Raw genomic sequence first — 27,069 nt, 5'->3', positions numbered from 1 at the left:
GAGAAGAAAGGGGACAGTTTCTTGCATCCTGCTTGTCTTCCTAAAGGAAAGGTCTCATCTAGGAGGTAGAGATAGGAACACTTTCCTCTTCTGCTGCCATTCTTTACTTGATCTCTCTTCAATGTACTATGCTCTTCTTTCAGAACTGGAAGAACAGACGCGCAGAGCCATGGAGCTGGAACAGGAAAGAAAACGAGCTCAAGAGGAAGCAGAAAAACTGGCTAAAGAACGTAGAGAAGCAGAAGAGGCGAAGGAGGCCCTGCTGAAAGCGTCCCATGATCAACAAAAGACCCAGGAACAGCTGGTAAGTGGGTGAGCTGAAAATTGAGTAGGGCAAATAGTGGCAATGTAGGGGTTCAAACTCATAGAACAAACCAAGCTATGAACGTAGTAAGGAAGAATAGTATGGTTCCTTAATTTTTATCCTCAGGTAGATGAGCTTATATCTGAATACAGGTGTTTGCATCTCTTTGTACAGTGGGTTTGGATTGTTGTGCTTTTTGCTTACAACAGTATGTGATGCTGAGAACAGCATGTAGAACTCACTAATTGCTTCCCCTGGCTTGGATTCAAAGATGTGAGTTCTCCAGTTCTGTTTGGAGGAAAAAACAAAAACACAACAAAACCCAAAACTTTTTTAACTTCCTTTTCCCTTTAATCCTGTAGTTATCAGTGGGACTGAAGTATATGTAAAGATGTTCTCCTTAACAAAACGATATTAGAGAGATACTGTTTTTTAATGCTTCATTTAGCAAGTGTATGTGTTTTGTCCCCACTGAAAGTCTTTCCTTTGCAGGCTGCTGAGATGGCTGAACTCACAGCTAGGATCACACAGCTGGAGCTGGCTAGGCAGAAGAAAGAGAGTGAGGCCCAGGAGTGGCAACAGAAGGTAAAGCAGAATGTGAACAAACAGCAGTACTTTTTGTGGGGTTAATCTTTGTTTTGTTTTGTGACCTAAACTACTGCACTAGGTACCATACTAGACTGATTGATCGTCTGCAAGCTTGAGGCTGTTGTGGATATCTAGCTTTGCTTCTTTAAGTTGAATGAGTGACCCATATCTAGAAACAATTTGACTGATTAAATCTATATCTAATTTTCCATGAATTATAAGCATTTCTCAAATCTGCTAGCCAGCAGAAAATTTTGCAAGTGATTGTGTCTGGGTAGCTATGGAAAGTACCATTTCAGTGTGCAAGAGCTGCAAGGTTTGATATAATAAGCACTAAGTAGTGCTTCTGAACTTGTGTGAGAAGTCCCTCACGCTCTGGATTGCATTCACTAACTCACTGTGGCATGTCTTGCTGCAGGCACAAATGGTGCAGGAGGACCTAGAAAAGACCAAAGAGGAACTGAAGACTGCTATGAGCACCCCTCATGTCACCGAACCCATGCAGTCTGAGAATGAGCATGATGATGAACAGGATGAGAATGCAGCAGAAGCCAGTGCTGAGCTACGATCAGAGGCCACCATCAAGGACCGCAGTGAGGAGCAGCGTACCACTGAAGCAGAGAAGAATGAACGGGTCCAGAAACACCTGAAGGTAAGAAGCTGGCAGGAGAGTGAGTGTGTGCTGGGGTGTTGCTTCTGTTCTTGCCATTAGTACAGCTGGAAGGTTTTAGTGGTATTCCTCAGAAGGAAGGAAAAAAAAGGGAGGGGGGTGAGAGGTGGATGAGGTAAGATGATTGTTATCTTATCAGATAGCTGCTTACTTTACCACTGGGGAGGGGGGCTTAGCTTGTTTCCTGACACTTGATGTCCGTTTCATTTGAAACAGCAAAGTGTTTTCAAACAGTGCCAAGAAGCAGTATCTGTTGGATGTATTGTGCTTGTGTAAGTTTTGACAGCCATCTGACAGCTGTTCATAGCCCTGGCTGCAAAGTATCAGAGGACTTGGTCAAGTTCTTATCATGAAGCTGGCTGTTTTTCTTGTCTGAATGGGTTTCACTGCAAAATCCTGAGAGCAGTTCAATAGGGCTCAGCATGGGGGAAGCAATGCTGCACCTCCTCCTTGTAAGGAATGGGAATGCCAGTGTTACAGTGTTGATGCTTACAAGGTGTTTTTTGTTAGTTTTCTCCTCTTTTTTTTTTTTTTTTTTCTCCACACTGCCTTCTAGCTGCCTGGCTTGCAGCAGATTTTGTTCTGTATCATGCTGTGATGGTTATGCACAGGCAGAGTGATAGAGATACGCCCTTTTTCATCTACAGCAAGTTTCTTCTATGGTAGAAGGTTGTAACTGCTTCATTTCTGCAAAATGCTCCTGAAGTCTTTAGGGATTTCTCCACTGGACTTTCTCATTCTTCTTCTGAAATAAACTGATGGCTGTCTTTGTTACTGTGCTAGACAAAGATAAGTAAGGTGGAAGTGCCCGAAATTTTCTACCTTCCAATGTTAGGGAAAAATATTAACAACTTCCACAGTAATGTTTGGTTTGGAAGGGACCTCTTGAGATTCTCTAGTTCCACTGCCTCACTCAAGCAGGGTCAGCTAGACAAGGTTGCCCAGGACTGTATGCAGTTGGGCTCATCTCCTTCCTGTTTAGAAGGATCAGCAAGGAAACTCCTTGTCTAACTTTGAGTCTCTGGCATTGCTAACCCATTGCTGTCTGTTTCCCTTTCTACAAAGGCTCTTTCCTCAGAGCTAGCAAATGCTCGGGATGAAACCAAGAAGACAGCCAATGATATGATCCACGCTGAAAATATGCGTCTGGGCCGAGACAAGTACAAGACCCTTCGTCAGATTCGGCAGGGCAACACCAAGCAGCGCATTGATGAGTTTGAGTCCATGTAAACTCTCCCCTGCACCTGCTGCCCTGCACTCTCTTCTCCCCTTTCCCATCCTCTCCCATCACTCACTCATAATTGTGCTGCGCTGGAACCACTACAGAAGAGTGACCATGGTCTTATTTATAGAGTTTTGGGCAAATGCTGGAGTTCAGCGACAGAAGAAAGAACATCATCTAACACCTTCCTGGGGCGGCTTGGGAAAGCAAACTTGTATTGGGGCAAATCTGAAATTCTTTGGCTTTGGGTAAAGTCTTACTGCATTTAGTTTTGTATTGCTTACTGAAATAGCTGTGTTGCTGTCCTCTCCCATTGGGTAGGGAGGCCAGCAGATACTTTTACTGAATTACGTACAGTAAAGTGCTAACAGTTTGACATTCCTACTAACTTGCACAAGCTTCATTATTAAGCCTAGAGGCCATTTCTGACTTCATTAAGGGTCCGAATCATGTAGTTGAGAAGGAGAGGCTGGAGTGTGGGAAGAAGGAAGGAGGGTTGGAGGTAGAATATGGACTTTCTTTATAAAAGACCAAAGCTTTTGTCCTTTAAATTTAAGCAGACCAAACAATCTGTGGCGTTCCTGCTGGTGTTACTTCTTATTTAATGATGAAACTTGGAATTTCCTAGTCACATGGAGGCCTTTGCAGTATTTCCACTAATGAGGGGTATATCAGAGCCTTGAATTCCCCATTTTCCAGAAGTTTTCCTCTGGGTAAATGGCTTTGTTCACTGTCATTTGTCTGACTTGAATGTAACTATGGAGGCAGAGATAGCTAAAGAACACTGCCTTCCATTACTGGGTCACCACTGAAAATGAAAAGAGGTAAGCAGAAATGTAAATGTCTACAAATTCCTGTAACTATATTTTCTCTTGCTGAACCAGTACATTTCAGTCATGTGAATGGGATTTCAGTTTTTTCTATGAAGTCTTTTTAGCACATAGTTGTCAGTGCCTTATGATGGTGTATAGATCTACTGTAGCTCAGATGTCTTTGTTTAAACCAGATACAATCATAAAAAGTGATTAGCAGCTGGGGACCAAAAACTACTTTTGTATCTGGGTCATGTAGAAACAAGACTGCAGCTGTCTTCCTGGCTACCAGCAGCATTTGATGGGAGAGGGTCATGAGATATTTGTCCAATTGTTGCCTTAATCTTCAGTAGTTTTGCCAGATCCCTGGCTCAAATGGTTTTCCTTCTCCAGAAGGATGCTTTGCCCCTGTTATAGCTTTGAACACAGCATCTCTGTTTCTTAGAAACAGGACACTAGTGGTTGTGGGGGGGACTGGTCCTGGGAACCATTTGTATCAATCATTCTAATGCCCATCACCGCCGGTCTTCCAAGCTATCTATTCCTACCCATGGTTCTGCCCCACCCCCATACCCCCATATCTGGGGAGAAAACAGCCATGTATGCTCAGGGTTGAATTGCATTTTGCCTTGATCCTTCATGGAAGGAAACCTTAACCTTTAGAAGAGGCCTCTTAAAATGGATTCCATCTACAACGACAACGGAGTCCTCCTTTGCTTTACCCTCCTTGGATTAGCCTGTCCTTATAGGAAGTTATTGGGCTAGCCTGTGACTTATTTTCTTGCCTAACATGATCCTAAATGTTGTGACTTTCTAATTTTTGTGGATGCCTCCATTGTCTGTATGGTGTCACTGTTCATGGTGATGGAAGGAAAGTATTTGATCGCTGAAGTATTTTCAGCTCCCTGAAATATGGCAAAGGGGGAATGTGCCAAAAAGAAATGTCCATGTCAGTGTTAACAAACTGCAGTATTTCCCCAAGAATTCCTTGGGCTGCTAGAAACAACCTCACCAATGCTGCATTTTTTTTTGGAATCAATACAAGTCTGTGGAAATCCACACACCAACCAACCCAACTACTGTTGGAAGCATAACTTAGCGTGTTACTTCTGAACATTCAGATTAGTCATGTGAGAGCCCCCTTCTCTCCCCTGAATATAGCATGCTTTTGGGCAGGGGAACCAGGAAGTTTTTGGTTGGTCAAAAACACATGCTCCAGTCCTTTGAAAGCCACAAATGAAAGATTGCAGTAAAACTTGTCAGAACTGATTTGTGTATTTCTGTACTGAAGGGTTATTGGCACTGACTCTGCGTGAGTCTCATTACTGGCAGGGCAGACAACCATTACACTTCTGTTCTGGTGCTTTAAAGCTGGTTCTCAGCACTTCTGTTCTGTCTGTAGCAACTATTGGTGCATTTGCAGGGAAAAAAGCCCTTATTGCATTTAAACAATTTCCTAACAAGCTGATACACAGTGCCTGAAATATGTGTTCAAATAATAAACTAGTAAGCCTTACTGCTTTGAGTCACACAACGCTGCTGAGCTCATGTTATGATGCTGGCATAACTTCTGTTTATAGAGTTTTGATTTTTTTTTGGTTAAATGTCATTCTAATTTCAAGAGTTCCAGTATAGGAATAGAACGGCTTGTGCCAGTGAGTCCACCTAACTCTTTGTAGTTGTTTCAGCCCTCTCTTCTTCTTAACCAGTATTATATTCCAGTGGTATCTAATGATATTTGATTTCAATACTTCTAGCTATGCACAATTAGAAAATATTAGTCATGGGATGGAGGATACGTTTATGGTCCCCCTTCCCTTGGAAATGTATACTGTATTGTAAAGAAATGATATTTTGCAAGAAAACTAATGTAAGAAGCTTTCAGTATTATGTTGAGATTTGTAGGCACATTTTTTTTTATCTGTTAAAATACAGTGAATTTTTTTCTTCCTCTCCATGTCCCAGTTTAATTGGTTAACTACTCCTAATGGGGGTGGGGGGGGGAGGGAAATACCTTATCAAGTGTTTGCCTGGCTTTATCTTTTTTGTTGTTGCTGTAAATTATGGTGTGTTGTTGTTTTTTTTTTGTTTTTGTTTTTTTTTTTTGGTTTTGTTTTTTTTGACCAGTCTTTTTATTGGATTATAATAAAATCTCAATTCCTTAGGGTTGTGGAGTAATTAATGGGTCCATGTGGTTATCTGCAAAGAGAACCTTGATGTTAAGGCTTTTTTTTCCCATGTTTGGAGGAGTTGTTAAAAATCCATACCCTGTTCTTCCTACAGTGCCAATAAAGTTTAGAGAAATTCAGCAGATGGTGTCTGGATGATTGCTTAAGGCTTGCTTTTAGTCTAGTAATGTGTCTCCAAGTTAGAGGTCTGCCATGTGACCTCTGAGAGGTCAGCCATGATCATATCACTATCACAAATAGGGATATCTTACTTGCATCCTTCAAAAGCAAGAAACTGCTTGAAGTAATGCCCCTTTTGACCTTCCCAGCTGTCTGACTGGAACTAGTACTGGAATTCAGATTTCTGTGTGGAAAAATTGAGTGTGTATTTGTATCATGTTTAACTTGCAAACTGCCTGTCAAACTGGGGAAGAGCTGCTGCAGTAGTTTTTCACTGGTGAGTGCCTGCCATGCCTTGACCTATGAGGAATCCAGCACCAGGTGAGCACATGAGGGTGGCCAGGCTCGGTGCTGCTGCTGCATGCCCCAGACTTGCTGTTGGGTCTGTCCAAGACTAGCCTTGTACTGGAGATTTTAATCTCATTTGTTTCACAGGTATTTTTTCCCATCTTTTGTGTTTCATGAGGTCTCAGTACAGGTCCCAGTGATGGAGGAGCAAGGCTACTGCTACCTTTCTGCTAATGAGCTGTGTGATCTTCATTTGTATCTGCTTTCCATGTGGTTGTCAAGAGGGGCTTTGCAGAAACTGCCTCATGCTTGCTGCACTGTAAAATAAGGCAGATTTCATCAAAATTTGTTAGTGCTCAGAGATCTGCTACTGTGGGAGAAACTTGAACTTGTCTACAAACTAAATGTGAAGTGTGGAGCAACGGAGACTTCTGCAATCCACATCAGGCTTGACATGGATCTATTTTCTGTAGGTGGGTTTCCTCATTCCTTCCAGGATTCCGAAAAACCTGAACACCACTGGATGAATTGAACAAATTTACTTGAATACTACTGTACTGCCTTATTCAAGGGAATGCATGCTGGCCTGGGAATGCAGTTCTCACAAATGAAATTCTGTCTTTCAATGCATCTACTTCTAGATGAACAATACCACCTGTGCTTACATTTCTGGAGTCCCTGAAGGCTCTGTGCTTAGGCTCTGTGCTTGCAGTCAGATTATTCTTCTGCATGAATGGTGTAGCTTTCATGGTGTTCCCTTGCAACCCTTAATTTGGAAACTTAAGATGTTTAGTTAAATCTCCAAAAAAGTATAGTTATACTAAATTTGTGCTTGAACAATTGGAAGTGCAAAGCACTAATGGCTGAAGGTTGCTATGCAAGGCCATATAGTAAAAAAAAACACCAGACTGTTCTAAAATGTTGGAAGATAAATACAAATTTGATTCTAAACTTTAAATTCTAGTTTACGTAGATAGCTTCTGCTGTTATTCGCTGTTCTGTCAGTGATAATGTTTCTAATCTAGGCTACACCTGCAACTGCTGGGGACACAGACGCTTTTGTCTGTGGAACAGGGACAGACTGGAAGTGATTTGGTGCAAGATTCTCTGTGAATAGACAAGCAGGATACAGGTCATCTGTAAGAAAAATGAGTTGGACCTCAATGTATTGAGCATTAAAATGAGGCTGGCTTTAGTAGTCTCACTGGTCTTCAGCTCTAATTTAAGTGCAGCTTGTGGACAAGCATGCAGGTTCCTACTACAGAGCAATGCCCAAACAAACATCTGGTGCTAAGTAATAGCTCTCTTAAAGTTACTAGTAATTTTAGGATAGATATTCTCAGAATAGATGACAGGATGAAGTTGGTATACAGAAAATAGGAGTAAAGACTAACGAGGAGAAAGGAAAGACCATCTCTGAGACTTATAAGGAATACTGGGAACTTATAAGGAATATTGGGCTGTACCTCCAGCTTCTTTTGAGAATGTGCTTGCTCTGAATAGATGTTAATACCATTGATACAGCTCGCTGGTGAGCAGAGCTAGTTGGAAAATTACAAGTCCTCATCATGGTTGTTGCCTCTGATTGTGCTCTTTTAAGGCCAGGGTTGCTCTTCCATCAAGACTGACTTAAGGGTCAAGGGAATGTGGAATGTATTGCTCTTGAGTGGAGAGGTTACAGCAAAGCTTGTCTATACTCCACATGTAGCAGTACTGCCCTCCCATCCATCTCTGAAGCATCCTTGACTGACAAGGAGAAGCAGCTGTAGTTGCAAATGAAGGCCTTGACCGGGGCGCTGTAACTTCTAGTGGCCTTCACCCAGACAGGCAGCAGCTGCTCTGCCAGGGGTGGCTGCTATCAAGGAGCCCTGTTATGGATTTGTTAGCTCATCTGTGATAGCATTACTGTCCTCTTGCTTCCGGTGGTGAAAATTTGTCCCTTGCTTCTTTTGTTTATAGCAATACTAAAGATGTTGCTGAACATCTAGAGAGAGGTCAGAGTGGGCAACTGATTTTCTCATTTGACAGATGTAGAAACTGAGGCACATTGAAAGCCTTCCCACATACCTTCCAGCCTATAACGCTCAGTATCTGAGACTTGAAAACACTTGATGTAAGCACTTTGCAGGTCTGAGTTTAACATATTGTTTTTGGGGCAGTCCTCTGTACCTGGGCTTGTGGGCTTGGAGAAAGCAGGATAAGCACAAGTTGTCCAGTTTGATTTTATTAACAGTTTGTTTGGGGACAGGAAATGGTCATTGGTGGGTTTTTGTGGTGATTATGAGGATTGGGAATTTCAGTTTTGTTTAGTGGACTTAGTTCTGTCTGTGTAAGCAGCCTGTATCAATTTCCTTACTCTGCAGTATTTGTGAGGTGATGGGCTTTGGTAGGAGGTATTCTGGTAGCCTTCATTATTCCTGGTTCTGTGTCTGCTGCTCTGCAGTCCCCGAGACTTCACCTGTGGGAGCAGCACAGGCCTTGATTCTCTCCCTGCCTCTTGGCAGGGACTAATCCAGAGCAGCTCTGTATAACTCTGGCAAGAGAATTTCTGTCTCAGGTATCCATTTTATCTATCATCCCTCATTCATGCTTCTCAGAGGCCAACCAGGAATCTTTTTTTTCTCCATTTATCTTAGAGGTAAAACATGGCACAGAAGATGATGCCTTTCTTCCATGGCAGTACAGAGTTGTGAAGGAACCTCATGACCCATTTCATGGAACTCAGCTCAGACTTCCAGCTCTGCCTTCACACATGTCCAGACTGCCTGCCTTCCCACAAACCTGGAGGAGAGCATGGATCAGTCCTGCTTGCTCCAAACATGAATTGAGCCAATTCTTTACTGGAGCAGAGTGCTGGCCTTCAGCTTTGCCACAATTTATTGAACTGTTTACTCAAGTTCTCTCTTTCCTCTAGACACATTTCCTGATCCACTGTTGAGCACATTGGAGCAAGTGGGTGCTGATGTGCTGACCTGGATGACATTTGTACTCCTGTGTGTCTTGCAGCTTGTTCATGGGTAGGGACGAGGTTATTTCTGATGCGTCTGATTTTGGCTCTTTCCTCTCCCATCTTTGTGGCTGATCTGCTGCAGAACAGGCTGCTTTTTCTGATCCCTCCTCCCTCTCTCTCTCAGGAGGGACTTATTCCTACCTTAATTTACTAGATTTGTGAAATGTTGATTCAAATGGTAGCAGATTTATTCTGACAGAACTGTGGTGGCTTTTTACATTAATAACTACAGGATTAAAGCATGATTTTATTTTCAACCTGGGAGGTCTTTAAAAGATGTTTAGCTGTAGAGCTTAGTGATATGGTTTAGTGGATTACTTGTCAGTGTTAGGTCAGACGTTGGACTAGGTGATCTTAGAGGTCTTTTCCAACTTAGATGATTCTGTGATTGTGCTTTCAGAGAGGCAGTAGACTAGTAGATTAATTTTAAACCATCCATCTAGGGTCTCCTGCAAGCCACAAAGTTAGAAGAGCTCTTTTGGTTAGAGTTGTTTGCACACAGTGCTTTCTACCTAAGGGAACAGATGCAAGTCTGCCTTGTGCTGACTGCATACATATTTGCTGAACTGTCCCTCAGAAGGATTGAAACAGTGGTCAGAGGAGCTGGGTCTGGTATCCAGTAAGTCTGAGTGGTTCTGGCTCTGGAGAGCTGCAGCACCACTGTATAATGTCCTGCTGGACCAGTCCTGTGCCGGTATCAGTGTGTTTACATCTGATGTAGCAATCAGGGACAAGGGGGATAATGGTGCCTCTTAGCTGTTTTGTCCATTTTTGTGAGAGCCCCTAGACTGGGGAGGAGAGGAAACTGTTCTTTGTGTGGTGCAAAAGAAACTGGGTAATGTGTTTCAGGCTAGAAAACCACTTCCTTCCCTGTGTGTGCTAAGACATTACTAAACATCAGCACAGCCACTGCACTGATGGCAGTGTGACCTGCTGGCAAGTGAGATGGGATGTGTGTGTGCATGTCTGTGTGTGGTTGCTAGTAGAAACATGGTTCCTGCCAAATTTCTATGAAATGGAGCTAAAGATTCACTTCGGCTCTGCCTGTCCTGCTCATAAAGAATTGTAGAATTCTTTACACAAAAAGAACAAAAAAGAAAATGCTCTGAGTTTTTTTCTTTTTTTTTTTTTTGTTTGTTTGAGATGAATACTTATTCGTCTGGATTTCTGTTTGTAGCTTGGACTAAATGAACAAGGGTTTACTCTGGAAATGCTGAGTTTACTTCTAGGCTTGCTGTTAGAGGGAAAGACAGACCTTACTTCTGTTTTTTCTTTGCCCTGTTTCAAAAACCTTAAAATAACATACCAGTCTAGTGCAGGACATGGTTCTATCCTGCGCTAGTGGTGGTGTTCCTGTTTTCACCAGAGGACAGTTGTCCTCTTCGCTGCTTCTCACTTCCCTACAGGACTGGATGTGTTGATCTCTGACCTAACTTCCCTCTCTGTGTTCTCCTCTGGTGGCATTGACCTCTCACTTGCTGTGTTCAGAGTTCCTGGCAAGGAGAGAAGTCAGTGCCAAGCAAACACATGAATGTCCTTGCTGTGAGAACTGCTGCACATATATCTACTGTATCTCTCATTTCAAGGTTTGCTAGAGAGATAAGATGCTCTGTGGTTTGTTTGTTTGGATAACTGAGCTGCCTGCTGCATCTCTTCATGGTGCCTGAAAAGTAAAGACAAGACTGGGCAGGACGTCTGTGTAAGCATTCTACCAAAATATGAGCTGTTAGTTTGGTATTAGGGGCAATTAAGGGTCCTGAGATGAGAGTTGTTCTCAAACTCCACAAAAAACAGGAAGTGAACGTGTCTCTACTGTAGCATTTTGGTCCTCAGGGGAAATTTTAATTAGCCTGGGGCAGAGGGCGTAGGCTAATGTAAATAGTAAAAATAGAAAATAAAGCATTTTCTTCTAAGGAAGTCTCACTTGCATGAAATATCAGCTTGAAATGAGTGATACTTATCTGTGTCTTTGTCACTTTTCAACAGGATTTAATGAATGAATAAACAGTGGTTGCTTCTCATGACTGTCCTGCAAAGTAGGTGAATATTCACATTTTACATCTCCTGCAGTATTGGGGAAGGCAGTATTACTGGGACATATTTACTGAGCCTGCAGTATTGGGGAAGGCAATTATGTGGCCAGATGGTATCTATGTCAGGAGCAGACTCCGTAAGCCTAACTCTCACTCTGTTGCTGTAAGAACTGGTACCCCAACCTGCCTTCACAAGGTGGCATCATCCAGGCATTCAGTGTTCCTGTTAGTCTGTTCTACCAACCCTCAGCTTGCAACCCCTTCTGTCATTAGACATTGCATTGAATATTGATGCCTAAACTTGCATTTAGGTTTAGTTCCTAAAAGGGAAGTCTGTAAGGCAAAACAAGATGAGTCTGGCTTGGGGGTGGGTATGGGGTGACAATACTTATTACCATACTTTTCTCAATACCTGTGCCACGAAACATCCACAACTGGGCTGGACTGCAGCAAGATCAAAGTGTAATCCCACTATCCATCCCTCATTTTCCTCCCTCCCTTCCTCCACCCCCAGGGAGGCTGTCCTCATGTGTTGCCTTTTTTTTTTTCTTCCCCTTCCCAGCCATATTTATAACTCTTAATCTAGCTGGCCTTGCAACAAAAGACAGCCCAGGAGACACGAAGCAACACCCAAGTAGCATGATAGCTCAAGGCATCTTGGGGTTCATGCGACCCCTGTGCAGTGGACTGAATGTGAGCAAAACTCGCTTTGTTTTTCTCTGTGGGATGACAGAACAGAATTGTATGCCAGCAAAGCAGGTGTCAAGAAGGGGTTTCAGCTCAACGTGCAATCTCCAGGGTGCCCCCAGAGAGTCAAGGTAAGTAAAAGGATGAACCATACATCACTGTGTTGGGAAGGGCCATTTCAAGAGGGAAATGCACTGACCTCTACCTCACCCCACAGAAGGGAGAGGAGAGGCTGATACAAGACATGACCTGTAAAGGGGTGGTGAATGAGGAAGTGTAGTCTAAGCAGATGCTGATGAGATGAAGATGGTACAGGGAGCTGATGTGAGAGGTGTAGCTCCCCTGCCTCTGGAGCCACAGAGGCTACCACTAGTGGCACAGAGATGACAATGTGACATATGAGTCCATGGACTGCTGGGGTCCAGTCATGAGCTTTTGAGGAATGGGGATGGTGGGCATAGCAGGTCAGTCAGCTGGGCAGAAATTGGGATGACTGCTGGGTTACTCTGGGAATTGCAGATTCTTTCAGGTTTCATGTACCTGCTGCTGGAAAGGTGGAGTGGGGAGCTAATGTTTTCTGCAGTCCCAGGGAGCAAAACACCCTCTCTAGGTCATTGGAAGCCCCACTATAAGCTCTCATGTCTTCCTGGCATGTTCTTCCTGAAAAATTATGCTGATAATCCTACTTAATGGGATTTATGAAGTCTCATTATCAATGGGTTTTCTTTCTAATTTCTTTGTTGCATATGAAGTTATTGCTGGCAGTATATGCCCTATATGGAGATAATCTTTTAGGGAAAAACACTGTCAAGGAAGAAACACCATCTTTGAACACCTCCACTAGCTCTCTTTGTCACAGAAAGTTTAAGATTTTTAAAGGGGAGTAATCAGTTGGCATGTGCTGAATTTGCAGGGCTGAGCTTGTGTCTGGATAACATCTTTCCAAAGCCCTGAATGTGCCTGACAGTAATGCCATTGTAAAATAGTTCAGCCTAAACAAAGCAAAAGTCGGTCTCATCAGTTCTGAGTTGTTTTCAAAATCTTGGTTCAAAATTATTAACAAAATGTGAAAGGATTTTTTTTCTTCGTGATTTCTTTTATTGGTATTTTTGAAACCAACTTCAAACAAAATCAAATGCTAAATAGAAAACAAAAGATATGTTTTCTTTCCTGTTTCTCCTGAAACCTTGGGTGCCCAAAGCAGGAGTCCACCAGAGGAGACTTGAGACTGGGACTAGTTCAGGGGAATATGAAGATGACTAGGCCAGTACAAGTGGATCTACAGGAGATAACTGAACAGTAAAAATAGGGACTAATCAGGTTGGGTTTATGCCCCCAACAAAGGCATCTATATTAAAAACACAAGCAACTTAAGTTTCCCCTACAGCCAGCAGAAGATGCTTACAGGTGCTTTCTATGTAATGGTCTATAAGTGTTTGTCATCATCCCTACGTTGTTCTCTAAAATGGTAAATTGTTACACCCAGGCTTGTCCAAAGTCATGCAGGGGATCAATGACAATAGCATCTGTACTTTCTTGTATCTAAGTGAATACCCTGTGTGCTTTCTCAGGCTGCAACTCTGCTCTCTCATGGCTCATTTAACCGGTGGCAACAACTAAAACCCTGCAACTGCAGGGAATGAATTCCCCTAGCATTTGCGGGATCCCAAGTGCAGGGATCCTTCTGGCATGGATGTTGGCTCAAGATTCAGGTTGCCTTCAAGACAATATGAATTGATTTTTCTATGCATAAGTATCTGTGCAGTTTTGGGGACTGTTGAATCCAGAAGTCTGTGCTTGCAGGCGGCTGCCTTCTATAATCCTTGTGATAAATATGTCGAGTTGTAGCAGTAAGTGAAGTCCTATGATTTTACCATACCTATTGTGTAACAAATTATTTCACCCATAGCTGTAAAACAAACATTGAAGGGAAATGTGGATATTTGTGATTTAAAAGTAAATAGATAAATAAAAACAAATGGGTCCACTTCATCAAAATAGAGGAAGGGTGTTTTTGCTTTGTTTTGACAATTGAGAACTAGACTTATTTATTGCTTATTTACGGAGAAATATTTGTGGGTCTTGTTATGAAGGAGACTGAAATGTCTTGGAGAAGTTCTTTGACTGTTTGCTTTGTCAAATAGGGGGTCCTGCTTGGTCACGTGACTGCAACACGATGATCTTTTCTTTCTGTGTATGGGAAACTTCCCCCTGCAGCACGGCCTTAGTGCTAACTTCACAGCTGTTTTCATAACCAGGGGACCCTGTCACAGACCAATGACCCAGGCATTGTTTTCTGACTAAGCTTTCTGAAAAACAGGAAGCTGATCTCCTCACATGAAGGTACAGTGGCCCCTGTGTTCCGTTCTTTTTAATTGAATCAAGCCACAGCTGAAAAAAGATCAGAGAATGCGAGAATATTAATCTCTTTTCTCCACTTCTAAATTTCAGTGAAATAGGACCACCTTTCCAAAGTGAGAATTATTTGAAATTTTCTACTCCTGTAGGCTTGCTGATACAATCTGTATGTCAGCAATTTAAGTGACGGCATCTTGAGTCACTCAGAGATATCCTGCAACGACTTGTTAGCAGGTAAAGGGGATTAGACCTATATGGTGACTGTGATTTATGGGAAGGGGGATAAACTGACCTGCAAACTTTAAAAAAAAAAAAAAAAAAAAAAATTTTCTTCTCTTTTCTCCATTACATTTTTACAGAATTTCTTTCCTGTATCCAGCTGAACAGGACACATCCCCTGTACTCCAACTGTGCTGATTTCCTTTAAGTACAGAAATATATAAGAATCAAGTCTGAGCAATTCCCTTTGCTCTTTCTTAATTTACATGAGCAGAGATCTTTGCACATTTCATTTTCATCTGCCTCAGAGCAGAGAGGGATGAGCAGACAGGTTAAGTCCTTCCAGTTGCTGCTGCTGTTGCTATCTCAGACACAGAACCCATTCAACCAATTCTTCCTCCTAATCTCTGTGACTTTCATGAGGATGCTCAGCACAAGGAGTGCAGGTGCTGTCATGCTTCCTTGGCCAGAGGATTTGCTGTAATGTGTCTTTTTTTTTTTGGCAGTGACAGCTTGTATTCATTGTGTACAGCAAATTGCTAGAAATCAGGCCATAATATTCGAAATTCTCAGAGCTCTGAGCCACACTTGCTCCATGTTTCAGTAGCCCCAGGGCTTCCAGAAAAGTAATTTTACCAAGCTTTACTGAGTGTTCCAAGCAACACCTTTATTGGAAAAAGGTGGATGTTGCTTCATTCATCCTCATCTAAGTAGGACATCAGGGGATTGTAAACTTGGCCTGTTCTCACTTCAAGGCCATAGTTCTTTCTTCTGATGTCAGAAATGACAGCAGAAAGGCCATGGGGGCAACACTGACACTTCCAGTCCTCAGAAGCATACCAGAGCTGTGGGGGAGAGCTATGGCTCTTTCCAGAGATTTGGGAGACAGCTCTGCATCGCTGGCCTCATGGAAGAATGTGGCCCAGCTTCTGCCACTGGACAGTGTCCTGGACTTTGAGATGATGGGCACTTGGGCAGTGCCACACTGAGATACTGAACAAAATACCCACTGCTTCTGGGGTGCTGCCCAGTGTCAGCACAGGAGGTAGGGTTTGGGATAACTGGGACCTCCTGCTCCTACATGACCATTTGGGTACGGGCACTAAGAAAGATTGCTGTTGCTTGGTGCTTTCCATGACAAATAAAACAGTCTCAGAATACACGGTCTTGTTGAGAAATCCCTGACACTGCTCTTCAGGGTGGCAGCCTCCACACTGGTAGGGAGGGCCTGGTCTGGAGGAGGTGAGGCGGACGCTGTTTCCTTCTTGTTTGTAGACACAGTTTCTGCAAGTCAGCACTGAGCAATGCTGGTGGCCTTGTCCTTAACACACTACCAGATTGAATTCTGCAGGCTGTCAATACAACTAGTGGTTTCTCATGAACAAGGATTGTGTTAGCTCAGAGAAGGTTATTCAACATGGTTGCTCTGTAAACTGGGGCTAAGCATGTCTCATCACAACAAGGCTCCCTGAGACCGAGTTCAGGGAAAGAGTGGATGCTTCATGAAAGAACAAAGAGCAGAAAAGGAGTAGTCAGCAAGTAATCCCCTTGGGAAGCACCATGTGAATGACAGCATCACTTATTTCATTATTAGTAACTGATCCTAAAGGCTTTATTACTCCAACCAGGATTACATCCCAGGCTCCAGGAGCTGCAAATGCTTTCCTTGTCTACAAACGCTTCCTCTGCCAGCCAGACCAAGGCAGAGTCAGTGCAGAACATCTGCACTTGTTGACTCACAGCCAACATGTATTTTGAGGGAAGTTTGGTAAAATGGAAAATATTCTGGTCAGCTCATTTTTGAACTGTTCAAGTTTGTCTATTTCCACTGAGAACCAACAACCTTAAAGTTTTTTAGCACATGTAGCGTAATCCTTCTGGAAACATTATTTGTATACACATTTACCTCTGAATGCCGTGGCTCTAGTGTTCACACAAAAGACCTTGGCAGTGGATGTGCAGAAGAAAGTAGGTTCCTCTGATGTTTTTTTTCTTTTGCATATTTTTATTACAGCTCTGTAGACCAGGTGACAGTGCATTTTATAAATCGGGATGGAGAGCGACTTACAACCACAGCCAAAGAAGGGGAGAGTTTGCTAGAAGTGGTAGTCAATCAAAACTTGGCCATTGATGGATTTGGTAGGTGTTGCAGAAGGGTATGTACTCTTAAGAGTTCTGTGTTTGTGCTTTGACCAGTGAATACCTGGGAATAGTACAACTGTACACATGCTACTGTGCTCTGGTGAGAGCATGGAGCACAGGGAGGATGCATATGCTTCCTTTGCTAATTTGGTCATCAGCACTTTTGCTTTTCAGTCAGCTTACTCAAATTACTTAAGCTTGGAGCCCTGATTTGTATCCACCCACTGGCAAGCTTCTCTTCCCCAACAGCTGCTTGCTTGGGCTGGCTTACTGCACTGACGTGGCAGTGTGACTTCAACCCTCTGGCTGCTGGGATTTCAGTGGTACTGTGGTTGGTTGGAATTGAAGTATGAATTTGAAAACTGATGCGATCCTCTCAAAGCAGAGGCAGGCTGAAGTCTGCCTACATCTATTTTGTTTTCCGGCATCTATTTTGACATGCTCTAGATCTGTTAAAGGACACTTCCTCCCAGTGTTTCCAAAGATGATCACCCTTTACCATCTTTTTTTTCTGATTTGCTGTTATTTCCCCCACTTCTGCACCAGGTGCATGTGAAGGGACATTAGCCTGCTCCACCTGTCACCTCATCTTTGAGAAGGATACCTTTCAAAAGCTGGATGCCATCTCAGATGAAGAGATGGACATGCTGGACTTGGCATATGGACTCACTGAGACGTAAGCATCCCTACTGATTGCAGTAGATACTCAAACCTCTCAGACAGAATCTCAGCACCTATTTCCAAGGAGACAGGATTATATCCTGTATTGCAATTATGCCTGTAGAGCTGCTTTCTCTTGTGTCTTTTATCTTTAACAGGAACTTTCATGAAAAGCAAGCCTGGACCAGACATTCCGACGTGGGTTAGGAATTTCTTCCCTTACTGTGGGAACTGATGAACCTCACTTAATCTTTTTCTTCTCAGATCTCGCCTTGGTTGCCAGGTGCGCATTAAGAAGTCGATGGATGGTCTGACAGTGCAGGTCCCCATGGAGGTATCAGACATCAGGAGGCAGCTGGAGGTCGGAAAGCAAAGCAAACAGTAACTGGAAACGACTCCTGCCCAACCCACTTCCTTTAGGTGTGGCAGGGCACTTTGCTTTTGGTTAACACTGGTGCTCTTTGGGGCTGGCTTGCAGTAGACAATGGAAGTCTGACTTAGTATGTACGACTGTTCAGCAAATCTCTTCTTTAAATAAAGGTTGATTGAAAGCTCTTCTTTAAATAAAGTTTTTCTTTAAATAAAGATACTAGGATATTAAGTATGTGTTTTAAGTGTTTGCTTTTGTGCTCTGCTGAAGCAACTGGATGAAAATATATGGCTTTACGTTTCCTTGGGTGGGTGACAGTAAACATCTGTGCTGTGTGTGAATCACTCTCCCCTTTTACATTTAGGGAAACCTGCTATTCTCTAAATAACTACTGGAAATTTTGTAAGGCTTGGCTATTTAACTGGAGCAGATTTTTCCCAGTTTGGGAAGCTTGAGAAGAAATAGTTGTTCCCAATGCAAGACAGTGTGCTGTTTCGCTTGATGACATAAACAAACTGAGTCTGGATCACAAGGACATGCTGATAAATATTTGTTTCCTGTAAGAATGAACCACTTTCTATAAATTTGAGATGTTACATGTCACTGAATTATGTGCCATGATCCAATAATTTTTCCAAATAATAAATTTTTGTATTACTGTGTATGTCAAAATTCTACTACTCAGGCTTTTAGACCTGTACTTTCCTGGTAACATCAGCCTGGTTACAGTCCAATCAGTTTGAAGGTAATTTATGTGGAATAATCTGTGACTTTTTTTTCCTTCTTATATTTAAGCAAATATGTGAAGTATGAATGCTGTAGAGAATCCATGACACACAATTGAGTTTTCCAGCATTTTGCTACAGACTTAATTATGACCCAGGCTGTACTTAGCAGCCAATTTAAATAAACAATCTGTTGTTCTTAGGCAAGGTATCAACTGCATAAAAGGCTTATAAATTTAAAGTACTTTTAGCTGATATTAGGGTGTTCACAATTGTCTTGGGAATTATTTATTTATTTTTAATTTTTATAATCTTCTCTCCTCCCACAGCTTTTTGGTCTCTAGCATCAAAATGCCAAGACTATGCAGCGTGTCTCACAGTGTCAGATTGCATCTGAACAACCAGACACCAGGTGGAGCTCGCTCTACATCAGCAACTCGTGAAACTGCAAGCAGAAGGGAAGAGGATGCGACTTGAACCTGAATTTCCTTGACTTCGTTTTATTTCTGTTCTTTCCTCAATCTCTTACACTGAGTCATGACTAGCTCTGTCTTGGAAGGCTCAGAGCAGTTATCCATGTTTGATTTCAGCTGCTACCTCCATACCTTTCCCCAGGGCAGGAGTAATGTTGACATGAGTTCTGCCCCTCTAAGCGTAGTCCAGTGTCAGTGTGGGGCTCACAGGTGAAGAGTGACATCCTGTATATCCCCAGGTACAAACCTTGGTTTCCTCTCTGGTCCATTCATCCATACAAAATTTTATGCTGGGAGACTAAGACAAGGGTATACAATGGTGGGATTTTTCTGGTGCTGAACACTTGCTTGTGATTTACCATAGGTTGTAAAAGAGGTTAAATGAAAGCAGTGAAGCCACCAGTTTCAGTACCACTTCATGTCTCCCTGATTCTGCCACTATCCATTTGCAAAGCAGAGATGATTTGTGGCTTTGCAATCCCTCTCATCAGTCACCTCCTGTTTGTAAGCCCAAAGCTGGACCACAGTTTGCGGCTGAAAGATGTCACTTCCCTGCACAGAGGCACTGAAGCCATGTGCTGTTGGGGGGGCAAGTGAGGCACTAGCTGCTGGCTTAAAATGGCTGAGTGGCTGTCGCATTCCTCTTCAGAGCATTGTTGCCCTTCAAAGAAAAGGTTTCTAGGGCATGTTGCTTTGAAATGCAGGTAGCAAAAATAGCCTATGCTTCCCTTCTGCAAGTCTAACACTCAAAATTGCTATAGGGTACAGGTGAGTATGCTGCACAAAGGGGCTATCTGCCAAGGATGAGGGTAGAATCCCTTCTGAATTTGTCTGTGGATACCTGGCTTTCCTGACTCTATTGGCATATAAGAAGTGGAATTAAGACAGTTAAAATAAACAACTGTAGTTGCCCTTAGGCACTTCTATCAGTTTCGGTCAGCCTGAGGGATAAGGGAACAAAGTATACATGCCAAACAGAAACGAAGAGGCTGAAGTGCATGACTCGTCTTCTCAAGGCAAATGAGCTGGACTTGCTTGGCCTATCAGGGCAGAGTGCTGCAGACACTGTGCTGTAGTCAGTGTCAGGCTCAATGTGCCCTCCCTGACCTGGAAGTATTCACATCCATTTAAACCTCCCTGAAGAAGACCAACATGTACTTTAACTCTGGTTAAAGCCTTCTGTGGGCTACTTTGTTAAAACAGCAGTAATGTTATCTATTGCCTTCTCCTTGATGCAGTGTGGGTAGGTGTATTCCCCTGGAGGGGAGCTCAAATAATGAGGGCTAGAGAAGCAAGGGAGCTGGGAGAGGGTTCCTTGTGAGCAAGACCCAGTGTCACAGCTTGAGTGGGATGCATGTGCATGTATCATGGCATGGTTCAGTTCATGGCATGGTTGCAAGCACGACCACCCAAGCACAGAAGAGAGGGAAAGTAGGAGCAAAGAGGGAACAAAAGGCAATTGCCACATCACATGCAAACTGTCTCTTTTTATTGAAATAGTTACAACCATAGCTCTTGAAAAAAAAAACTGAATGACTCTGTAGTGTTTTGTGAGTGCAGAGAAATGATGGCAGGTGGTTTGTACTACAATTATATATACTGTTCATCATCAACAAGGGCCACCAAGGTGAGCTGGGACAGAGAATGCCACATCTGAGAATTAAACACTAAGCAGGACAAATCATTTTCTATACACCTTATAAAGTGGACTTGGGGCTCCTTCAATCCCCAGAGGAATGTGGTGTGAACTTTGAGTCCTGGGCCAGCTAACAGGCCCTGTCACTGGCACCTGGAAGATACTTACTGGATCATTTTACAAAGGTAATGTCCCCTCTGTGCAAGGGCTGAACCACAGCTGATGCCAAGCAATCCCAGGCATGGCTATGGCATATACTTGGCAACCTGCATGGGGCACTTACTCCACAAGGATAGCCATTTGATCACTAAGATTCATGTATTTCTCTTGTCCTTCACCCATTCACTAGTAACTGAGTAAAAGGGCTGTCTCACTCTGAGAGAAATCACTGTAGAAAACTCTTACGTAACTTTCAAATGAAGCATCCTGAACATTTTAACCTTTGAGACTTTTCCCATCATTTTCTTAATACCAGTCAAGCTAACGTAGTGCTCTTAGCATCTTCTTAGACAAGTCTTTTTAGAGTCCCATTAAGTCCCATCACGGCAAAAATCATTCTGAGCATTGTCTTGAGTGGAATCATGGGGATGCTCCAGGAGTTTACTGGCTGCATTTCTTTAGTGGTAAAATATAAACAGGCTTCTTAACACATCCCTGCCTGTCACTTTTCCATATTTAATTCTGCTGGAGTGCCATGGGCTATGGTCTTTGATGTGTGGGATCTCATTACTACTTTGACTACTCTGACATCAGTGCTGTCAAAACCTGGACAGTTAGCCTATAGAGTGTCTGTCAGCTTTCTGGCTGGATGGGACTTTGCTGCAGCATCCACTTAACAACATTCTTGACTACTTCCACAACCCCTTAACTTCATGCTAAAGCCAAATACTGCTCGAGTCCTTCCCAGAATGACTAGGGATTTGATTAGGAGTCCCATTCACGCTGCCTCTGGAAAGGGCTGTCTGAAATGTCACCATCATTCACAGAAAAATGTCACCTTTTACTGAGACTGAAAGGACCATCTGCTCCCAGAGAATACCATAGAACACAGATATTCTTAGCCCTTCTGAAGTGACAGAACTTCACTGATGTTCTTTATAGTAACTGTGCCCTTTATAGTAACTGTGGCTCTGTCAAATGCTAGCTTTGGAGGAGGTATGACAAGAGAGAATCAATATAAACTTGGGAAAAAACAAACAAACAAACAAACAAAAAAAACATATTGGGGTTAAACATTACATATGCCTTGTCAATGAAAGCTGGGCTCCATTTGGTGTTTCTTTCTCAAGCAGTAATGAACGCAAACTGTTACCACTGGGGGACAAAAGGAAGATGAGCAGAGAGAAGCAGTGATTTGTGGAATGGGGGTGAAGGGTCTTCTTTTGGATGAATGAACAGCACTAGCTGTTCATGTAACAATGAACAGCAAATAGTAGAGAATTTTGTGCAAGCTTAAATTCTTTAACTTAATTCTGATAGAGTATTTGCTGTCCTGGTTCTCCAGTCATCCACACACATTGGTGACTGGAGAAAACAAAGCAGAATTTCCCTTTCCTGCTTTAAAAAGAAATGGATCAGACTCTGTACATGTCAGCTAATTCACGGATGGAGTCTGGTGGCATTCAGACCAATTGACACCTAGTCGGTGAAGTCTCTGAAGTATAAAAAAAATGTAAAGGAAAAACAAGATGCCCTCCCCCCCAGCCCAATCAAAATGAATTGTAGACCCCCACATTATATTACATACACATTAGAGTAACTTTACACTTATTGCCAATGCAGCCCACTAGATTCTTCACACCTTGATCATATCTTACAGAATATTTTCTGCTGCATATACACAAAAAATATTCAGTTCTTCCACCGTCATCTCTCTAGACAAGTGTCTCTTCTGCAAATGCAACTGCACCACACTCCTCCGTGGTCACTTCTGCCAGTGGCTGGCTCCTGAGCCACTCCATCTTGCTCCGAAGAAGTTCATTTTCCACTGCTTCTGCCTCAGCCATGGGACAGGTCTTGGTTTCATCGTGTTTGAAATATTCCCTGACAGTGTTTCGAATGGAGGCAGGGAGGATGATACGGATAGTGTGGCTGAATGTGTTGAAGCCCCTACTCTGGACTGGTGCCTGCACCACTTCCAGTCGCTTGCTCTCCAGCTCACTGGGAGTGGAGAAACTCTGGGGACTCTCTTTGTGCTCTGCCTGTAAGGACAGGATTGTTGGTTCATGGTGGTGTCGCCTGGAGGTGGACTGCAGGACAAGGGGGGTATTCTGCCCATAGAAAACTGTCTGGGGGATATGGACTCTCACAGTCTGCAAGCTCTTAGACAGGCTTTGCTCATTGCTGCTACTGGGTGAGTTGCTGCTGCTGGTGTTTGTCTTGGAACACTCCTCTTCCACTGGAGATGCCCGACAGCTTTCTTTATCTGGGGCCATGTAAAAGGTTATCTTGGTGCGCTTCAGGCTTTCCTGAGTTGGAGGGCAGTCATCAATGCTTTTGATTTCAATGTGCTTCACTGCCTTCTCCCTGTGCTGCTGTTGGCTGATCGGTGGGAATTTATCACCGGTTGGGCTGCCAGTTGAGGGCTCAGGAGCTTGTTCTAGCTCCTTGGCACAATCCTGGCTTCTGAGCCCTGGACCAGAGCCCCCTGCACAACTCAGCTGTCTCTCCTCTTTTTCCCAGTCAGTGTTGGTTAGTGGGCTTCCCACTGCAGCTCTGCTGACAGATGCAGAACTTTTCCTCTCCCCCCCAAAATGGCTGCTGTCTAAAGCCTTGGGTTCACACTCATTGAAACTGTCAACGTCACACAGATGTAAAGGCATAGGAGAGGTGAAAGACTTGTGCCACTCTTTTGGAGATCTCTTGGCAATCTTGGGAGACACAGCATGAAGTCTGGCAGATGTGCCAAACATGAATGGCAGGGACGAGCCATCTGTAGGACTAACAGCTGATGACTCTGAGCAGTAGGAGAAAGCACTGTCTAAGGAGCTAAGTGAAGAGGCAGATGGAGATGTGGTGGTGGAGGACAGACTAGAGAAGCTGGACCTGTTGGACAGGCTGGATTTCTTCACCCTAGAGCTGGTCTGAGGTGACTGCCACAAATTCTGCCTGACCTTATTACCCCCAGGGCTTAGGCCTTCATCAATCAACTTCTGGCTCTCCACCTGTAGTTGCTTGAGCCTGTGGATGCAGTCTGTATGGCTGTGCATGATGGTTGCATCACAGCTAGACTGGCGAGCCACGGGCTCATGGCTCGGAGCAGGAAGCTGGGAGCTAAGGCAGACACTGGGCTCTGACGAGCACCGGTCCCTGGCTGGGCTGAGTGAGCGTATTGAGCCAATGGAGCAGAAAGAGCCCTCCTCTTCTAGGAGGTCATAGCTATCCGCACTGGTGTTATTCTGGACTTTGCTTTGGTAGCAGGCTGTGATCTCACTGAACAAGTCCCAGTCTTCTTGCTCCTCATCGAGTAACAAGCTGCTAGACTGTTCAAAAATGGCATCTGTTTCAGGTACCAGACAATGCTTTGGTCTTTCTGGGTCACAAGCAGAAAATTCCAGCTCATCGGAGGAATCATCATTCTGAGCCAAGCCTATGCCTAGGGCAGAGAACACAAAATTTATCTGCTGCCTATGTCTCCCAACTGCATACAGCACCTTACAATCAAGGCAGGGGAAATATTATCATCCACATTTTGCCGACAGGAAAGCAAGGATGATCTATTATTTTCCCAGGGACTAGAACAGTACTGGGAACAATACCAAAAATTCTGGGTTGACAACCCAGGGTAGTCAACAACTGTATCTCTTTCCATACAACCTTATGGTTTAGCTCTGTAGAACTAATCTGAAAGACTGCTGGAACATGGCATTGCTAAGACTACACTAAATTCCTGTGATAGTGCTTTAATTTGGAATGGCTGGAATAGATTGAACAGCAGCCACAGAGAAAGACAACCATATTCAGGGATGTGTTTGAGGTGTCACACCTCAGACCTCTGTTTTCCCTTTGCTTTTTGCCTATGTCTTACAGGGAAAGAGAAAATCCAAACCTGTTGTTTTTCAGTGCTTTTCTTTGGCAGTGAAGGAGAAACAAACTCTTCTGCATGAAGAGTTTATCTATTACAAGATTTTAACATTTTCTTGAAGATACAGTATGGCCAACTTACCCAGAGATTCCTCAGAGTTTTTGGACTCCTTTTTGTCTGATCTTTGAAACAAGGAAGCAATGTCACCTCCAAAAATCTCTGCTGAGTTTTCAATCAGAAACTGCACTAACATAGCTACCTGGCAAAGACATGAATTTACAGTCAGTTTCATGAATATATAGCAAATCAAGTAAGTCCCCAAAAGTTCTTTTTTCTTTGACAAAGATGCAATTTCCTACAGAATCATTTGCTCAAAATGTTGTTAAGGATGCAGCAATACTTATTTATTAAATACACCTGTGGAAGGAATATGAACTATGTGCATTGGTGAAGTGAGCCAGATACAGAACATTCTATGATTTTCCTTACTATTGGTAACACCTCACAAACTACAAGCAAGCATTCCTCCCCTCTGATACTCCATCATGTTTATTGCTCACTTTGTCTCTGCAGGATAGCTTTAGATTCAGCTGAACTGGCAGTGTCTAACTTCAGCTGCCCCATCTTTCTTGAACATGCTTGTCCATAAAGGACTTCACCTGGTAAAGCAACCACGGCTTCCCTTTCCACCCTACATAACCTAAGTAGCTAAATTGACTCACTAGCTTGGGCATGACTGCATAGGGGAAAGGATGAAGCTCTGATGCCACTCAGCTTACAATATCACTGATAACTATGCTTCCATTTAGTCTACAAAATACAGTGCCCATAAAAAGTGACAAAATGTAAAGACAATCATGAGGTCAAACCTATGAGAAATTACCTTCTTTGTAGACCTGCTCTCCTCCTCAGGCCCAGTGGGACTAGGTAGCCACAGCATATTGGGTGCTATACAAAGAGCCAGGTTAAAGGCATTCATCTGATTCACACCAGAATTCTGCTCAATGTGATGAAGAACTCCAAAGAGGTGTCTGAGTAAGATGAGGTTGGCGTCTGGGAGCTGATTGACTAGGCTGTTAAGAGAGTGATAACAGGAAAACAGCAAATGTAACAGACTATAAAAATCTGGTCTTCAAGTACTGGAGGTTGCTTCCCAAAGCTTTTGTCCCTTTCTGCCCTTTTATAACCAGTCTGAGACATTCTCATCTGATAATAAAGTAAGACATTTCCCTCTTCAATGTATGTGAGAGCCACAGTTTTACATTCATATTGCCCAACCATTCTGTTCACAAAGCCTGGGGGGGGAGACCAAGGGACTTATATCCACAACTTGTGGGTAGAAGTCTTAACAAAATAAAGACCACCCAAAGGAGTTGCATACAGCTCCATGCCAGCAACGCATGAGACAATGCCATTGCCCGTGTCCTGTGCTATAGAGACAATGCAAGAAGGAGATCCAGGTCAAACAGCAAGGGTCAAAAGCCACTATCAAGAAGAGATTCAATATACTGCTTATCCTGCTTGCTCCTAATACACTTATCTTGCTTGGGGCAGCAGTTTCAAGGCAGTAGAGCTGTTTTCAAGGTTCCAGTCACCATCTTGGTAGGCGTATTTCTTCTAACTGCCAATATGATTATCTTTATTTTGTGCACATAGAAAAAAAGTTACCATTGCTAAAGATCTAATTCCACTAATATCTGATGTACTTCTGGTGACTGAATTACTGTGGTTTTTCAGTTTGCTGGTTCTGGTAATTTGAATTGGTCATCAGAAAAGAAATTTATTTTCCTGCGTCAGAAATGTTAACAAAAGACCACTGAAAGGTTTTGACCAGTGACAGTAGCAACCAGCAACAGCTCTACTGTGGCCTGGAACAGCAACAGGAGTCTCCCAGAAGATGAAGTCTATGATTAGGGCCCTATGTTTTGCCTTCTCCCACCAAAACAAGCTTTTACAAAGGCTTTTACAAACCTTTTGATAGCTTCAATTTTATGTGCCCGATTTTCTGTATCCACAGCTTCCATCCACAGTCCGTGCATGTCTGAGGATAGAACACTGTCAGGTATATTTCGGAGAAAATCCTGAATTAAATATATATATGCAGAGCAGTCTGGTCAGTTTTGAATTCCTTGTTTTGGTTTCATGATGCATATAGTTAGTGTTTATTCATATTAAGAAGATAAAATGAGACGCGACACAAATACATTTCTCCTTCCCTCCCCACTTCCACCAAGCTCTTCATTTGCAGCACTGCAGAACTGTGTTTACAGTTCATGGCAGAAGAACATGCTCGTGCCTGCCCCTCCTCCAGAACAGGGTTGATCTCTGCTACAGTAGGCCAAGGACTGGTATCTAAGGCTATGCATAGTTCTGTCTGAAATATTTTTAATCAATAAGGATTGCTGTTTTTATGAGAGGACTTTGTAACAACTTAACATACGTTTTGCATGTAAAATGCCTGAATATCCTCCCAGTCAACAGCTTTTTATATTAGGTCAAC

General features: G+C 43.1%; 3 protein-coding genes across 4 annotated transcripts in view; 2 read left to right on the top strand and 1 right to left on the bottom strand.

Annotated features, from left to right (window-relative positions):
- MSN (moesin) overlaps positions 1-5,904 on the top strand; it is a 45,455-nt gene extending 39,551 nt beyond the window's left edge. Inside the window, exons 10-13 of the mRNA XM_084293988.1 lie at positions 144-304; positions 797-889; positions 1,311-1,544; positions 2,628-5,904. Of these exons, the coding sequence (XP_084150114.1) occupies positions 144-304; positions 797-889; positions 1,311-1,544; positions 2,628-2,792 (653 nt within the window). The 3' untranslated portion in view covers positions 2,793-5,904. The remainder of the gene's footprint in view (positions 1-143; positions 305-796; positions 890-1,310; positions 1,545-2,627) is intronic.
- Positions 5,905-11,914: 6,010 nt separating this feature from the next.
- LOC311213753 (adrenodoxin-like) lies at positions 11,915-17,726 on the top strand (the record flags this gene model as incomplete). Its single annotated transcript, XM_084293966.1, has 4 exons — positions 11,915-12,093; positions 16,554-16,678; positions 17,228-17,357; positions 17,606-17,726. 4 exons carry the CDS (start codon positions 11,915-11,917, stop codon positions 17,724-17,726), a joined length of 555 nt encoding a protein of 184 aa, XP_084150092.1.
- Positions 17,727-20,376: 2,650 nt separating this feature from the next.
- The window catches only part of LOC311213776 (uncharacterized protein), a 37,471-nt gene continuing 30,778 nt past the window's right edge, over positions 20,377-27,069 (bottom strand). For both annotated transcript variants that reach the window (XM_084294004.1, XM_084294003.1), the window contains 4 exons: positions 26,541-26,650; positions 25,453-25,642; positions 24,711-24,828; positions 20,377-24,140 (listed from right to left, as the gene is read on the bottom strand). In XM_084294004.1, the coding sequence (XP_084150130.1) occupies positions 22,420-24,140; positions 24,711-24,828; positions 25,453-25,642; positions 26,541-26,650 (2,139 nt within the window). In that variant the 3' untranslated portion in view covers positions 20,377-22,419. The remainder of the gene's footprint in view (positions 24,141-24,710; positions 24,829-25,452; positions 25,643-26,540; positions 26,651-27,069) is intronic.

The sequence above is a fragment of the Netta rufina genome (assembly GCF_964035555.1).
Source record: "Netta rufina genome assembly, chromosome: 12".
Lineage (NCBI taxonomy): Eukaryota > Metazoa > Chordata > Aves > Anseriformes > Anatidae > Netta > Netta rufina.
This window is presented reverse-complemented; position numbering and strand designations above follow the sequence as displayed.